The sequence below is a fragment of the Myotis nattereri genome (genome assembly GCF_964212035.1).
Source record: "Myotis nattereri genome assembly, chromosome: 15".
NCBI classification, from domain to species: Eukaryota; Metazoa; Chordata; class Mammalia; order Chiroptera; family Vespertilionidae; genus Myotis; species Myotis nattereri.
Window position 1 is genome coordinate 51,081,953 of NC_138090.1, and position 15,550 is coordinate 51,097,502.

Genomic DNA, 15,550 nt, shown 5'->3' on the forward strand with positions numbered 1-15,550 from the left:
ATACCCACCTGGGGAAACAACCTTTCTCAGAGAGGTGATCTTGGTTAAAACACATAGCGCTAAGAAGGGGAGCAAACATATTAAGAACAGTATGCCATATATGCCAGGTCCCTTGAAACATATGCTGTGCAGATGTTTCTTCCCTGCAGCGACTGTGTCAAGCAGCCAGGATGGACCGGCTTCCAGCAAATTCCCCCTTTTTTATTTTTTAAATGACAGCGCGTGTAAATCAGCGGCCACCTCTCAGATTGGGTTAAGACTCGGAAGACCTGTTTGTGACTTTGCCAACAGGTCAGTCCAAGGCTTAACCCTATATCGGCTCCCCACATACTATGTCCTCATGAATTAATTATCTTATAACTGAAAATGTTGGCTTTTTCCTACCCCAAACCCCTCTGCCTCTGGCAGCCACCAGAGTATTCTCTGTATCTATGAGTTTGATTTTTTCAAACTTTCCACACCTAAGTGAGATCATACGGTATTTGTCTTTCTCTGTCTGATGTACTTCACTTATAATGCCTTCATGGTCATCCATGTTGTTGCAAATGACAGGTTTTCCTTTTTTATGACAGAAAAATATTCCATTGTACATGTACCTTTTCTTCACCCACTCATTTATGGATGGACACTGAGGATGCTTCCGCATCTTGGCTTTTGCAGAAGATGCCAAAGTGAACATGGGCGTACATACATCTCCTCAAGTTAGTGTTTTCATTTCTCCCAAATAATTACCCAGAAGGGGTGTTGCTGGGTCCTGTGGCAGCTCTATTTATAATTTTTGAGGAACTGCCATACTGATTTACTAATACATAGTGGCTGCCCCAATTTACATTCCTACAGTGCAAGGGGGTTCTCTTCCTGAACATTCTTGCCAACACTTACTTCTTGTCTTTTTTGCATCCCAGCTTGAGATTTGCTACATGGTTCAGTGATAGGAATTGTGGAGCACAGCCATGGAAATCATGCTTTCTTTAGTCCGCTGTTTGCACTGGACAATCTTCGTTGTAATACGTGAGGAGTCTCGGTGGGTGGTAATTGTAATACACGGGTGGGTGGAGCTGGTTACCTCTTCTTTGTCTGCACCTGAGGCAGGGAAAGACCTGGTTTTGTGGGGCTTGATATTTGTACAAATGTTGACTTCACTATTTCAAAACTAATACACAATGTGGCACATATGAATTTTTCTGAAATGAGAATACACATCATGTCATAAAAGCTACAATTCTGAGAACCAAAAATAAGACAATTCCGAAAAATTACAGACCTTTTTTATTAGTAGTATGGCATACCTTTCTACAACACCTGCATAACACTCTCCCCACATTTTTTGACATACATTTGATGGACTCTTTATAGGACAATGATCCTGTCATGTACTAATATGTGTTAATATCATACTAAGAAACATTATTAATTGTTATAATAGTATATGTATATAGTATAGAGAATAGAAAGAGATTTCTGTGTGTCCTCAGCGTGGTTAAGAGAATTTTTTTTTTCTTCTGTACAGTTTGAGGAACTTATTTCAATTGCACAACTTGTTACTGGGAATGTCTGAAGTGTTTCACATCATTGTCATATTTGGGAAAACATTGAACAAGTTTCTTTCATAAAAGAGCAGTAGGGTTGCAGGTTATGTCCACACATCATTTGAGCCTCTGCTGGGCTTTGAAAAGGGACTGAGCACGTTGAGGGGCCCTGAAGGTGGAGCTTCCTGAGCTGTAAGGTGGCAATTTTGCTGTCGTGTGGAGGTCCAACCTCTGAGGCTCCCCCTGAAGGGGTGCGATCTGCCTTCACACATCCCGTTCTGACGGGGCCTGTGCGCTGTCGCTGTCCCTCAGACCCTGGGAGACCCACATTTGTGCTTCCCATGTGCCCCAAAAGGTGTCAGCTTTTCCCCTGGGTTCCACCCTCCATGAGAGTTGAGTCTAAATTCCTTCTTTCCAGCATTTGAGTGATGTGAAGAAATTTTAAAATTACCCTTTTACACAATGGTTTCAGCTGGAGGGTGGATCCCCTGAGTCTCCAGGACGAGTGATGACCACAGTGGCCCCCTGGGGGACCACCTTCTCGACTTACACCTCATCTATAAGGGGGTCACTTTCAGATTCACATCTGGATATGCCTCTGAACCTCTGGGGGCCTCAGTATATTTACGTGCAGGGTCAGGAGCGGGGAGGGGAGATAGGAAAATTTCTCAGCCACCACACGCCCCAACTACTGTGGAGGCCAAGTTCCCCTTCCAGGACTATCCACAATCTCTCCCCCTGGGCTTCCTGTTGGGGCGTCCTCAGCTCCACCCCAGAGCTGGCACTTTGCTCCCTGACACAGGGACCCGGACCTGCTTTGTGCTGAGAGAGGCAGACATGGTGCCCCTGTTGCTGCTGCCCCTGCTGTGGGGGGGTGAGTGGGCCCAGGGACGGGGGATGAGGACGTGGGAGAGGGATGGGGCTGCATCTGAGCCTCTGTCTCCCTCTCTCAGGGTCGCTGCAGCATCAGCCAGGCTTTGAGCTCCAAGTGCAGGAATCGGTGACGGTGCAGGAGGGTCTGTGCGTCCACGTGCCCTGCGCCTTCTCCTACCCGTGGAGTTCATGGTCTTCCTCTAGTGAACTCTACACCTACTGGTACCGGAAAGAGGACAACATGCAGTACAGTAAGCCTGTGGCATCAAACGACCCAAATAAACCAGCAAAGGAAGAGACAAAAGGCCGTCTCCTCCTCCCAGACGCCAGGAACAACTGTTCCCTGCACATCAGAGATGCCAGGAGGAGTGACACAGGAATATACATCTTCCGAATGGAGAGAGAAAGTATGAAATATACTTACAAAGAGAAGATGCTGAATTTGCAGGTGACAGGTAAGGCAGGGCCCCGGAGAGAAGTCTGAAATGTGGAACTTGGTCTTGGAACAAGACAGGACACTGGGTCACTCCCTGTCCAGGCCTTGGGCCCTGGATGGTTGGAAGGGACACAGGGCCTGGGTGAGCTCAGCCCAAGGCAGGGCCTCTCTCAGGGTCCCACTCTGAGTCCCCACCCTTGGAGCCCAGGCACCTGCCTTTCTCCCCCGCAGCCCTGACAGAGAGACCCCACATCCGTGTATGGGAGCCCCTAGAGTCCGGCCGCCCCACACAGCTGGCCTGCAGCCTGTCAGGGGCCTGCAAAGGGGGACGATCTCTCACCTTCTCCTGGGAGGGAGTCGCTGTGGACTCACTGGACCCCCAGAACCTCAGTTCCGCAGTGCTCACCTTCACCCCGAGGCCCGGGGACCATGGCACCAACCTCACCTGTCAGGTGAAACGGGAAGGGTCCCAGTGGACCACACAGAGAACCATCCGGCTCAATGTCTCCTGTGAGTGTTGGAGGGGAGGCTGGGTCTGTGTTGGTAATGGCACTGGTGAGTGTGTGTGTGTGTGTGTGTGTGTGTGTGTGCAGGAGGCTGAGCTAACCTGAGAACACCCAGACATGGATCTGCCTGTAGGTGGGCAGGGGGCCAGAAGGACAGCTCTCCCCCCTTCCCAGTTCCCTCCTTGGCGTTAGGGGTGTTGTCCATCCCAATCCTCCCCTCTGAACTGGGGCCATATTTTTCTATCCCAGATGCCCCACAGAACCTCACCATAGGCATCACCTTCAGAAATGCCTCAGCGAGGCCTGGCCAGTGTGGCTCAGAAGTTGAGCTTCAACCCAGCAACCAAGAGGTCACAGGTTAGAATCTGAGGCAGGGCACATGCCTGGGTGGTGGGCTCTATCCCCAGTTGACAGCGTGCAGGAGGCAGCCTATTGATGATGTTTCTCATCCATCTTTCCATCCCTCTATCCCTCTCCCTTCATCTCTCTCTCTCTCTCTCTAAAAATCAATAAAAACATATTTTTTAAAAGGAATGTCACAGATAGGAAAGAACCTCGCCTCTCTGGGCTGGGACCTGCCCCTCCGGACCATAGTGGAGCAGAGGGGGGAATCTGAGTGTGAATGGGATCAGACTGGGGAAGGGCAAGGACTAAAATTATCACGCTTCCTTCCTTACATCCTGTTGGCAGGTGCCTGTACCTGAGTTCCCCCTCCCCCTACCCCTCTTCCTCTCCCTCCCCTTGTCTTCATTTCTCTACCCAAAGCCCTCAAGATTCTGCAGGCCACTTCCCTTTCCATCCTGGAGGGAGAGGCCCTGAGGCTGCGCTGTGTGGCTGACAGCAACCCCCCTGCCGAGCTGAGCTGGTTCCGGGGGTCCCCAGGACTGAATGCCACCCCCATCTCCAGCACCGCGATCCTGGAGCTGCCTCGCGTGGGGCCTGCACAGGAAGGAGAGTTCACCTGCCAAGCTCGGCACCCGCTGGGCTCCCACAGCGTCTCTCTCAGCCTCTCCGTGGTCTGTGAGTGGGGAGACCCCGGGGGGCAGCACAGCTGGGTTCTGGGGAGATTAGAGGCACCGCTGACCCTTCCCCTCGCTCCCCACAGACCCCCCGCAGCTGCTGGGACCCTCCTGCTCCTGGGAGCACCAGGGTTTGCACTGCAGCTGCTCCTCCAGGGCCCAGCCGGCCCCCTCCCTGCGCTGGCGGCTGGGGGCGGGGCTGCTGGAGGGGAACCATGGCAACGCGTCCCACGTGGTCACCTCCAGCTCAGAGGGGCCCTGGACCAACAGCTCCCTGATCATCCATGAGGGGCTCAGCCCTGACCTCAGACTCAGCTGCGAGGCCTGGAATGTGCACGGGGCCCAGAGCGCCTCTGTCCTGCTGCTGCCAGGTCAGGGCCTGCTGGGGGCAGAGGCCATGGAGAAAGGAGTGGGTCAGAGAGAGGGTGGGGCTGGGGGAGGGGAGGGGGCTGTGGCCTGGACAGGGGTGATTGCTAGGACAGGGCCTGCATCTCCTGCCTGGCTGAACCGACAGCGGGTTCTGGGAGGAGGTGGGAAAGAGGAGAGACCGAGTCCCACGAGTGGGTGTCTCACGCCCCTGTCCTCTGCAGGGAAGGCGGTTCTCCAGGCGGGAGCGGTCCCTGCGGCTCTCGGAGGTGCTGGAGCCCTGGCCCTGCTGTCCCTGTGCCTGTGTCTCCTCTCCTTCTGCGGGTGAGCCTCTGGGGCAGGGAGGCGCAGGGCGCTGTGTGGTAGGGAGCGCCCTGAGATGTCGCTGAATTTCACAAAAACAGAGCTTAGTACATCCAGAGGGGACATTTCCGTGGGGAGAGGGAGTGGCCGCTTTTTCACGGTAACATTTCCATGTATTTAAAGTGCACAGTTCAGTGACCCTAGTTCCGTCACAGAGCTGTACACCCAACACCACAATCAATTTAAAGAATTTTTTTTCATTCGCCCCAAATGAAAACATAGAAACGCCAGCCCTGGCAGGCGTTGCTCAGTGGTTAGAGTGTCAGACTGTGACCGAAGGATCCCGGGTTGATTTCTGATCAAGGGCAGAACCTGGGTTGCAGGTTTGGTCCCTGGCCGTGGTCGGGGCACGTGCAGGAGGCAACCAATTCATATGTCTCTCTCACATCAATGTTTCTTTCTATTTCTCTTTTCCACCCCCTCCCGTCCCTGCCTCACTTCTATTTTCTCAAAAAATCAATGGAAAAAATATACTCATGTGAGGAATAACAAAATAAAATAAAATAGAAACTCCACATCCATTCATTGTCATCCGCCTCCATCCTCCCCCAGCCCCATGCAACCACTATTTCTTGTTTCTCCAGATTTGCCCATTCTGATCTTCCATATAAATACAATTATAAAATACATGTTTTTTATGACTGACTTCTTTCATGTAGCCTGAGATTTCCAAGGTTCATGTGTCAGCACTGCATTGCTTTTTATTTACAAATATATTCCATGATATGGATGGAGCACATTTTATTTGTCTGTTCATTCATTGAACATTTGGGTTGCTTGGGCTTTTTGGCTGCCATGAATCACACTGATGATGGCTCGTGCATAAGTCTCTGTGTGTGAGAGGGGCCTCGGTGATGCACATTCAGTCCTGGCCAAACCCCTGGGCATCCAGGGGGACGGGACCCTCACCTGCACATCAGGAGGGTCCGAGTCTGGCCTCAGGGCCTGGATGCCTTTGTTGTCCCCACAGGAGGAAAGCAACCAGGAGACCAAAGGTCACGAATGATGAAGAGCCTGTCATGGGCACAGTCACCTGGGTGAGTGACATGGGTGTCTCCTCATGCGGGTCAGGGGGGCGGGACATGTCCATTCAAGGAGGCCACACTGAGCTCCTGAGCAGCTCCCCACACCGGCTCCTCTGTGGTCAGCTGGACAGGCAGCTGGGCGTCGACTTCTCCCCTTCACCTCCCAAAGCCCATGGTCAGCCTCCTGCCTCAGGCCTGCTGATCACTGAGCCCACCTCACCTCTCTGATAGGCCCAGGCTGATGGAACCATCTCCCCAAAACTGTTACTTTCTACCCATTGAGGGCATGTTACTTCACCTCTCCTCACCTCGGTTTCCCCATCTGTAAATGGGGATAAGAGTATCATCCTTACTGCGTGTCTGTGAGGATGAAATGTGATTAGTAGGCCCTCCATATGGTCTAATCGGTTGTAGTATTACAGAATTTTAACTGAAGGGGCAAATAGTTGAGTTTATAAGACAGGTGTGTGGAATAAGAGGATGACTGGAAAACTGTTCCATCAGCCCAACTTCCCCTCGGGACCATGCTGTCTTATTCTTCTCTGACTCCCTACTCTCCTCCACTCAGGGCTCCAAGCGAAAACTTGGGCTAGACAAGCCCCCAAACCAAGGGTTGTCCACAGAGGATCCCCCTCTGTCAGAGGAACACTGGGAGGTCTACTACGGCAACCTCAGCTTCCATGGGATGAAGCCACGGGAACCTGAGGACCCGGAGGCCACCAGCAGCATCAACGAGTACTCGGAGATCTAGGAGACAAGCACATGAGGACTCGCTCAGAGCTCGGTCCTGGCCAGAGGCATCGCAGCCCCTCTGGGGGGAAGAAATCAGGGACTCATTGCTGAAGCATGAGGAGACCTTGTGGCACAATTAACGTTAACAATTGTATGAGCAGCGCAGAAAGAAGACAGGTGACGGGATTACAGAGATGTGGTCTCAAACGCAGGCTTCAGCACATCCCAAGGCAGCAGTCGCCAACTGGTGGTCCATGAGGTCCGAAAGGTTGGCGACCGCTGTCAAGGCAGTGTCTTCACGTGGTGATTGACTTCATGTCTCTGTTGCTCAGTGTCCCATTCTGTGCAGAGGGCACGCATTGTGCTCAAAGCTGGTTGTTGGATTAAATAAATCAGCACATGGACATCAACCAACAGAGGTTCCATCACAGACGTGCGCCCAGCACTGGCTGGTCTCTTTTTGAACAGGAAGGTCCTGCTGGCAAGTGCTCCTGAAGCCAGGGGGGAGAGGCACAGTGGACAGGGTGACAGCTTGTTGGTGTCATTTTCCATCCCAGAACGCATCAGAGCCTCCCCAGAGAGAGGCCACCCTCCTGACTTGGAATTTGGTTCATAAAATAGTTTCTTACCACTTCTCTGGGGTCATCCGGCCTCACTTTTACCTGTTCATTCTCCCAGCACCTCCTGACCACCAGTCCCTCTCTTGTCTCATTTAAGGGCCCCACGGGGATCTTGCCAACAGTTTGGGAACCATACCCAAAGCTGACCAGGTATTGCATCACCAAACATGGTACAGGATTCCAGGGCAGGATGAATAGGGAAACTGAGACGGGAAAGTTAAAGGAGGCTAGACAGTGTGGGCAATTTGCAGCCAGCTTGTAACTAACAAGCCATTATCTTCTCCAGCCAAAGACACTTGAGAGAAATTGGTTAAAAACCTTCCTAAAGAGAGCATGCAGGAAGGGAAGGGAAAGGGGGAAAGGAAGAAAAGGACAGTTTTACTCCCTAAGCAGAGAAGTGTTATATTGTAAATCAGTGAGCTTAACAGAAGACACCTTAGTGAGCCAATTAATTTGGAGTCTTTTATTACGCTAGCAGGCCCAAACTGCTTCCGAAGTCTGAGCAAAGCAACATGGAGGAAGTTCTCCCTTTATATCCCCCCTAGCCCCTTTGTCTCCCAAATATAGAGTTTCTGGCCCTTTGCAAGTTTTGAAAGAGCCCCATCTACGCTTGTAGCTATCTTGCAGGAAGCCTGTAACCTTTAGTACAACACAGTTCTATTCAGATAACTACCACACCTGGCATGAGAGTATGGGAGTATCAGTCCCTAGCCTACAAGGCCAGACGGCTAAGTTGATCTTCCCTATTATTCAAGTAAGCTAAAAAGCGTATGTTTACAGAAGCTAATAAGCAGAGTTAATTCACAGAATAAGGAACTGACTAAGAAGAGCAGAGTTGACTCACAGAACAAGGGACCATCTAAAATAGCAGAGAATTTCAAACAGCAGTTTGACAAAAGAGAGATTTCTGTGTTTCACCAGCAGTCTCAAGGCCTGGCAAGATAAAGCTGCCAGGTGCTTCTCATGAATTCTGGGAAGGCCACTCCAACGTTAAAAGGGACCTTGAGAATGAATCTGTACCAAGATATTCAGCAAAGGAATTTTGAAACCTATGGACAGGAGGGTGTACAAAGCCTCAGACCAGCTCACTTTTCTAAATTGGCCAGAAAAGCCCATCTGTGCTCCGAGCCGGGTGAAATAGGACAGGTTTGCATGCTTTGCTTTTTCAATGAAGGTGCATGCTTTCATGGCTTTAATGAATTGGCTTTTCACAGCGCAGCCAAGGTCTTTGGTACAAATTCATTTACAGGAGGAGACAAGGATGGAGGTCAGGAGCAGCCCTCTCCCACTGACTCGGGGGGCTTCCGGTCACATCTCTCTGGTGTCGGTGCCTCTGGCAAAAAGGACGTATTCACGCGAAAAGAAAGCGCTGCCTTGTTATGGCGAGCCACGTGCACACATTGAGCAAGGGGGAGAAGCCGGAAGGAAGCCCTTTTTAGAGGGGAAGCGGAAGTTCAGGGGCGGGGCTGAAAGGACCATCGAGCTCTGCTGTAACCATAGAGTGTATGCTGTAGGGCTCTCAGCGCAGCAGGGGGCGCAAGACAGCGCCTCCCAGAGGTCCTCCCGATTCCTGTCTGGGTGGCCCATTTGGAGAAGCCAGAGAGCTGACCCTGACTCTCTCCTACACACACCCCGCTTCCTGACTCCCGGGCTGTAGACAATACGTCACAGGCACCTTCCCCGGCATTGATCGGCTCACCCACCCTCTCCCCGGGGCCTTTTTCCTTAAATCCTCCACGACGGTTTGCACAAAAATCGTGGCCCTTTGAGACCCCCTCTGCTGGAGGCCACACCTCCTCGCTTGCTTTCCTCTGGTGCACACCTTCATGTCTTCAAACCTGCCCGTCAGCCCTTCTCTGTCCCACTGAAGGGCCCCACGGGAATCTTCCCAACAGCCCGTGCGCCATAACCAAAGCTGACCAGGTATTTCATCACCAAAAAGGACTTATTTCGGGGAAGAAGAAAAGGTTGCGACACCCCCCCACACACAGTTACAGTGAGCCATGTGCAACCACAGAGCAGGGAAGAAGCAGGAAGGAAGCCCGTTTGACCGAAGCGGAAGCGGAAGTTAAGGGGCGGGGCTGAAAGGACCATAGAGCTCTGCTGTAACCATAGAGTGTTTCCTGTAGGGCTCTCAGCGCTGCAGGAGGTGTGAGAGCGCCACCCACAGGTCCTCCCGATTCCTGTCTCGGTGGCACATTTGGACAAACAAGAGGGATGACCCTGACTGTTTCCTACACACACCCCGCTTTCTGACTCCCGGGCTGTAGACAATACATCACAGGCACCTTCCCCTGGCATTGATCTACTCACTCACCCTCTCCCCATGGCCTTTTTCCTTAAATCCTCCATGCCGGGTTCGTACAAAAATCATTGCTATTTGAGACCCCTCTCCTGGAGGCCACACCTCCTTGCTTGCTTTCATCTGGTGCACATGTTCATGTCTTCAAATCTGAGTGCTTGGACAGGCTTGAATTGAGAGGGTGGACTGAAGAAAGAGTGCATATCCTTTCTCCTCTAAAGTTGAAGTAATTAATTTTTTTTAAAGAAAGTTCTAGAATGAATGCAGCCAAAAATTCGCCAGCAGTACTGTGGCTAGCGTAAGTGCCTAACAATAAACTTTTTTTAAATCCTCATCCGAGGAGATTGTCCCTGATTTTTTAGAAAGAAGGAGAGAGAGAGAGACAGACATTGATGTGAGAGAGAAACATCAGTTGGTTGTCTCCCATATGTGCCCCGACTGAGAATCTAAGCTGAAACGTAGGTATGTGCCTTGACCGGGAATTGAACCCCCAACCTTCTGGTGTACTAGAGACAATGCCCCAACCAACTGAGCCACACTGGCCAAGGCACAATAAATTATTTTGATTGTAAGTGCCTGACATTAAGCTACTGATTTACAAGGCATCCATTTCAAAGGCAACCATGTTGCCAACTAGATAAACAGCCAGGTTGCCCCTCTAATGTTTTTTGTTGTTAATCCTCACCTGAAGATATTTTCTATTGATTTTTAGAGAGAGTGGAAGGGGGAAGGAAAGACAGAGAGAAACATCGATGTGAGAGACACACCGATTGATTGCCTTCTGCACACACCTCTACTGGGGACAGGGAACTGCAACCAAGGTACATGCCCTTGACCAGAAGTGAGCCCAAGATTCTTCAGTCCTCGGGCCGAAGCGACTAAGGCATGAAGTTCCCTTTTAGTAAGCTCTGGGTGGCCTAGATAACTGATCACTTGAGTGACCCTGCTTTTCCCTTCCTGAACTTTCATTCCTGCTCCTATGTTTGAAGTTCATGAACAGAGAATCTGCAAAACCCTCGGCACCACGACCTCCACCCCAATAGAGGCTGGACACTGGGTCCTCTCTGTCTCTCTACCTGCTGAGTGGCCCTCGGTGTGTTGTGTGTCCTCCAGGACTTGTAAGTACAATTGTCCCCCTTCTCCCCGGGAGCTATGCCTCAAGCCCCCCAGTGGATGCTTTAAACCGCAGATAGTACCAAACCTTATATATAGTATGATTTTTTTCCCCTATACACATCAAGGATAAATTTTGATGTGTAAATTAGAGATAACAATAATAACGAATATTATAATAGAAGAATTATAACATATATACTGTACTGAAGGTTATGTGAATGTGGTCTCTCCCTCTCTCAAAATATCTCCTGGTACCGTACTCACCCTCCTGCCTGCGCTGACGGGAGATGACACACAATGCCTCCCTGATGGACTGAAGGGCGGTGAATGACGTAGCCTTAGGCTACTATAAGGGTGACTTCAACACAAGCGCCACGACACCAGGACAGTTGATCTGATGACCTAGAGCAGCCGTGGGCAAACTACGGCCCGCGGGCCGGATCCGGCCCGTTTGAAATGAATAAAACTAAAAAAAAAAAAAAAAGACCGTACCCTTTTATGTAATGATGTTTACTTTGAATTTACATTAGTTCACACAAACACTCCATCCATGCTTTTGTTCCGGCCCTCCGGTCCAGTTTAAGAACCCATTGTGGCCCTCGAGTCAAAAAGTTTGCCCACCCCTGACCTAGAGTCTAGGTCCTAGACGATTACTAAGTGACTAACAAGTCGATAGTGTAGACCAGTGATGGCGAACCTATGACACCTCTGACACGCGAACTCATTTTTTTTGTTGATTTTTCTTTGTTAAATGGCATTTAAATATATAAGATAAATATCAAAAATATAAATCTTGGTTTTACTGTCGTTGCAAATATCAAAAAATTTCTATATGTGGCACAGCACCAGAGTTAAGTTAGGGTTTTTCAAAATGCTGACACGCCAAGCTCAAAAGGTTCACCATCGCTGGTGTACACAGTGTGGAGACACTGGAAAAAGGCACGGTTCACCTCTTGGCAGGGCAGACCGTAAGTATGAGAGTCATCATATAATTCAGAACATTTTAAAACTTATGAATTGTTTATTTCTGCAATCTGTTATTTAGTATTTTCAGACCATGGTTGACCACAGGTAGCAGAAACCACGAAAAGCACAACTGCGGGGAAAGTAGGAGGAGAACCACTGTAACAAACCTGTGTTTTCAACGTTCCCTTATAGTGTGGCTTAAGTGTGGCTTAAAATCATAGTAAGAACCACCAGGGCCGGTCCAGCCACAACACTGGCTCTGGTGACCACAGTCGTATGGGCCCAGGTGACTGTCCCGGTGAACAAAACAAGCACTGAACCCAGGAAAGTTATGCCCTAAACTTTAGAGAGTGGCCCCGAGGAAAGAAGTGGACATTTACACGGGGGGACTAGGAGGGCATTGGCTCCCCACACCCACTACGCAAACCCCACTGTCTGTGTGGTAAGAAGTTGACTTGTGACTCTTGTTTAACACCAAGTTAAATCATCCTGCTTAAGACTTGTGTTGAAAAATAACAAAATCCTTTGGGGGTAAAAAAAAAAGAAAAGAAAAAAAAGTGAATAGAAAAAAATGAAATCCCTCATTTTAAAAGCATAGAATAACTGAACGGAAAAGTAAATGGGACCTTATTAGGATGGAATTTTGAAGAAGCTTGGATGCAGAAAATTAGGTAGAATATCTAAGCCAAAAATAACTACCCACAGGCATTTGCCCATACAGATCATGTGAGCTTTGGTTTGTGGCCACTGTGGCCTGGAAATGAGAGCCAAGACAGGCCCTGTCCGAGGTGGGCAGTTTCAAAGGAGGCCACTCCCACATTGAGGTTGAATAAGGGTAAGGGTGAGTCAAAGAAAACCAAACACAAGGGGAAAATCTGGACAGCAGCCAGAGAGGAAAAGACAGATTACATTCAAAAGAAGCGCAGTTTAATTGAATTATCCATAGCAATGAGGGAAAGCAGAAGAAAGCAAATACTACCTTTAAGTATCACTTTATAATCTATACTTAGTAGAGTGCATTCAAAGATGAGGAAGTAACACAGATCTTTAAAACAAATAAAATGCCGAAACCGGTTTGGCTCAGTGGATAGAGCGTCGGCCTGCGGACTGAAGGGTCCCGGGTTCGATTCCGGTCAAGGGCATGTACCTGGGTTGCGGGCATATCCCCATTGGGGGATGTGCAGGAGGCAGCTGATCGATGTTTCTCTCTCATCGATGTTTCAAACTCTCTATCTCTCTCCCTTCCTCTCTGTAAAAAATCAATAAAATATATTAAAAAAAAAAAAAAAAAAAACAAATAAATGGGGAAAGTCATTGCCTGTAGAGTAAAACTACAATTTTTAAATTCATGGCAATAATAACACCTAAGTCCAAACTGGTTGTGGTGATAGACACTGGCTGCCAGAACCATCTCCCCAAGCTATTACTATCTACCTATGTGGACATGGTACTTCACCTCCCCTGACCTCAGTTTCCCCATCTGTAAATGGGGATAATGAGTGTCACTCATGCTGGGTGATTAGTAAGCCCTCAATATGGTCTAGTCATTTGTAACATTACATTATGTTAAATGCATGTCCTGGTTAACCCTGAAGGCAGTTTCAAGTCAAATCTGCTTCGTTCACTTTTTTAAATCCTCACCCGAGGATATGCTTTTTATTTTTTATTTTTTTATTTTTGACTCTATTCCAGATGTGTCCCCATCCCCCCCCTTTGCCTCCCTCCACCCTCCACCCATCCCCCTAGGCCTTCACCACATTATTTTCTGTGTCCATGGGCTGGGCATATATGTACATATATATTCTTTGGCTGATCTCTTCACATCCTCTCTCCCCTCCTACCCTCTGAGATCCGTCCTTTTGTTCCATTTATCCATTCCTCTGGTCCTATTTTGTTCATCAGTTATTTTGTTCTGTAGAGTCTACATTGATTTTTAGAGAGAAAGGAGGGAGAGAGAGAGAGAGAGAGAAACATTGATCTGAGAAACATCAATTGGTTACCTCCCGTACATGACCCAACTGGGTTATAAAACCCAAACCTAGATATGTCCACTAATTGGGGATTGAACCCACAACCTCTTGGTACAGGGGATGATGTTCCAACCAACTTAGCTGGACCAGGGCTGCTCAGTTCATTTTTAATCTCCTGCTCCTAGCACAGCGCACAGCCAAGGCAAATGCTCAAATGTATTTATGAATGTTTCAAAAGCTTTGGCTCCCTACAAATAGAGTTTATTATGAAAGATGAATTCCTATATTGCTGGTGCCCGTGAGAAAACATTCAAACAGCTAACAGTCTTTCCAGCCTCTGAGCAATAAATGCATATGATCAATATTTCTTCTTGTTATTACCGGTGACTGCACATTCTTCCTCTTTTTAAAAAATATTTTTTTATTGATTTCAGAGAGGAAGGGAGAGGGAGAGAGATAGAAACATCAATGATGATAGAGAAGCATCAATTGGCTGCCTCCTGCACACCCCCCACTGGGGATCGAGCCTGCACCCCGGGCACATGCTCTTGACTGGAATGGAACCTGGGACCCTTCAGTCCGCAGGCCAATTCTCTATCCACTGAGCCAAACCAGCTAGGGCCCATTCTTCCTCTTCATGCCCAGCTTCCTCCCCAGGCCCCTGCTTCTCCTTAACTGGTCTAACCTTTCCCCAAAACTACCCTCTCTGTAGGTCACCCTGAGATTTTAGTTCCTAGTGGTGGCCTCACAAGCTTGGTAGATCCCCTAAGAATGTAGCTATTCACTGGGGAACTTCCTCTTTTGGGGACATTTCGGTGGGAAATGCGAAGTGGGATCTCAGCATTTTGCTGGCACAAGTTCAAAAGAATAAGACAACCAGAGGGGTGAGAGGAAAAGCAGAGAGATGAGCCCAGCCCACTCCCACCCCTTCTCCTGACTTTTCCTTCCCCAGAGGAGCCCAGCCTTTCCAAAGCCCCTCGGGGTTAGGTGTCCTGCTGGCCTAAGGCTGGGGACCTCGGGCTTGTGAGTTGGGGTCCTTGGCAGAGCTGAGCCCAGGTGTGCTCCAGAACCAGAACCACGGACAGCGCCAACCCTCTGGCCAGGAGCTACCAGGTCTATGGATCGCCCCCCTGGAGGCCTAGTCTTGCCCTGTCTCATGTGGCGGTAAGGCTGGGGATTGAGGCTGGTGACATTCTCTCCTACAGGACAGAGCTGCAGCCAAACTCCTCCTCAGTCTCCCCCTGGGACCGCCCTCATCCTGGGGAAGAGGAGACGGCTTCAGAGACACAGTGCATTTCCGAAGGTTACTGGGCCCCTTGCCCCTCGGGCTGAGTCTACCCTCACCCTCTCCAGAAAACCTGTCAGAGTCCTGCCCTGCCCCTACTTCCTCCCCATCATTTTGCTTTTAAACCCTTCCTTGTACTGTCACGGAGCTCGGGACAACTCAAACAGAATCGGTGAGCCTTTCCTGTGCCTGGCACTGTGCCGAGTCCACTTCGTCAGCTCAAATGAAGAAATGACGTATCAGAAGTTGAGTTGAGATACGGTATTTGGAGCTGGCAGGTCACACAAATAAATTCTAAGTTTTAATTTATTCTACATAAAGGTTAACTATTGAGATTGGGGAAAGGATCCTGTGGCCTTAGTGGACCACAGCAGGGAGACAGTTGTCCTTAAGAGCAGAGCAAGCCAGGCCAAGGAGAAAAAAAAGAGAAAACTAGGAAAGC

At 49.4% G+C, this 15,550-nt stretch overlaps 1 protein-coding gene across 3 annotated transcripts; it reads left to right on the forward strand.

The window, feature by feature from the left end:
* Nucleotides 1-2,337: 2,337 nt before the first annotated feature.
* Nucleotides 2,338-7,484, forward strand: LOC308530349 (sialic acid-binding Ig-like lectin 5; the record flags this gene model as incomplete). 3 transcript variants are annotated; one of them, XM_081106940.1, is made up of 9 exons in its annotated part: nt 2,367-2,403; nt 2,483-2,857; nt 3,070-3,348; nt 3,594-3,701; nt 4,110-4,364; nt 4,450-4,734; nt 4,954-5,053; nt 6,063-6,129; nt 6,686-7,484. In XM_081106940.1, 9 exons carry the CDS (start codon nt 2,367-2,369, stop codon nt 6,866-6,868), a joined length of 1,689 nt encoding a protein of 562 aa, XP_080963066.1. In that variant the 3' UTR covers nt 6,869-7,484. The 3 variants fall into 3 exon arrangements, with proteins under 3 accessions (XP_080963067.1, XP_080963068.1, XP_080963066.1); XM_081106941.1 differs by lacking the exon at nt 3,070-3,348 and having other exon boundaries at nt 2,338-2,403; XM_081106942.1 differs by lacking the exons at nt 3,070-3,348; nt 3,594-3,701 and having other exon boundaries at nt 2,355-2,403.
* Between the last annotated feature and the right edge of the window lie 8,066 nt (nt 7,485-15,550).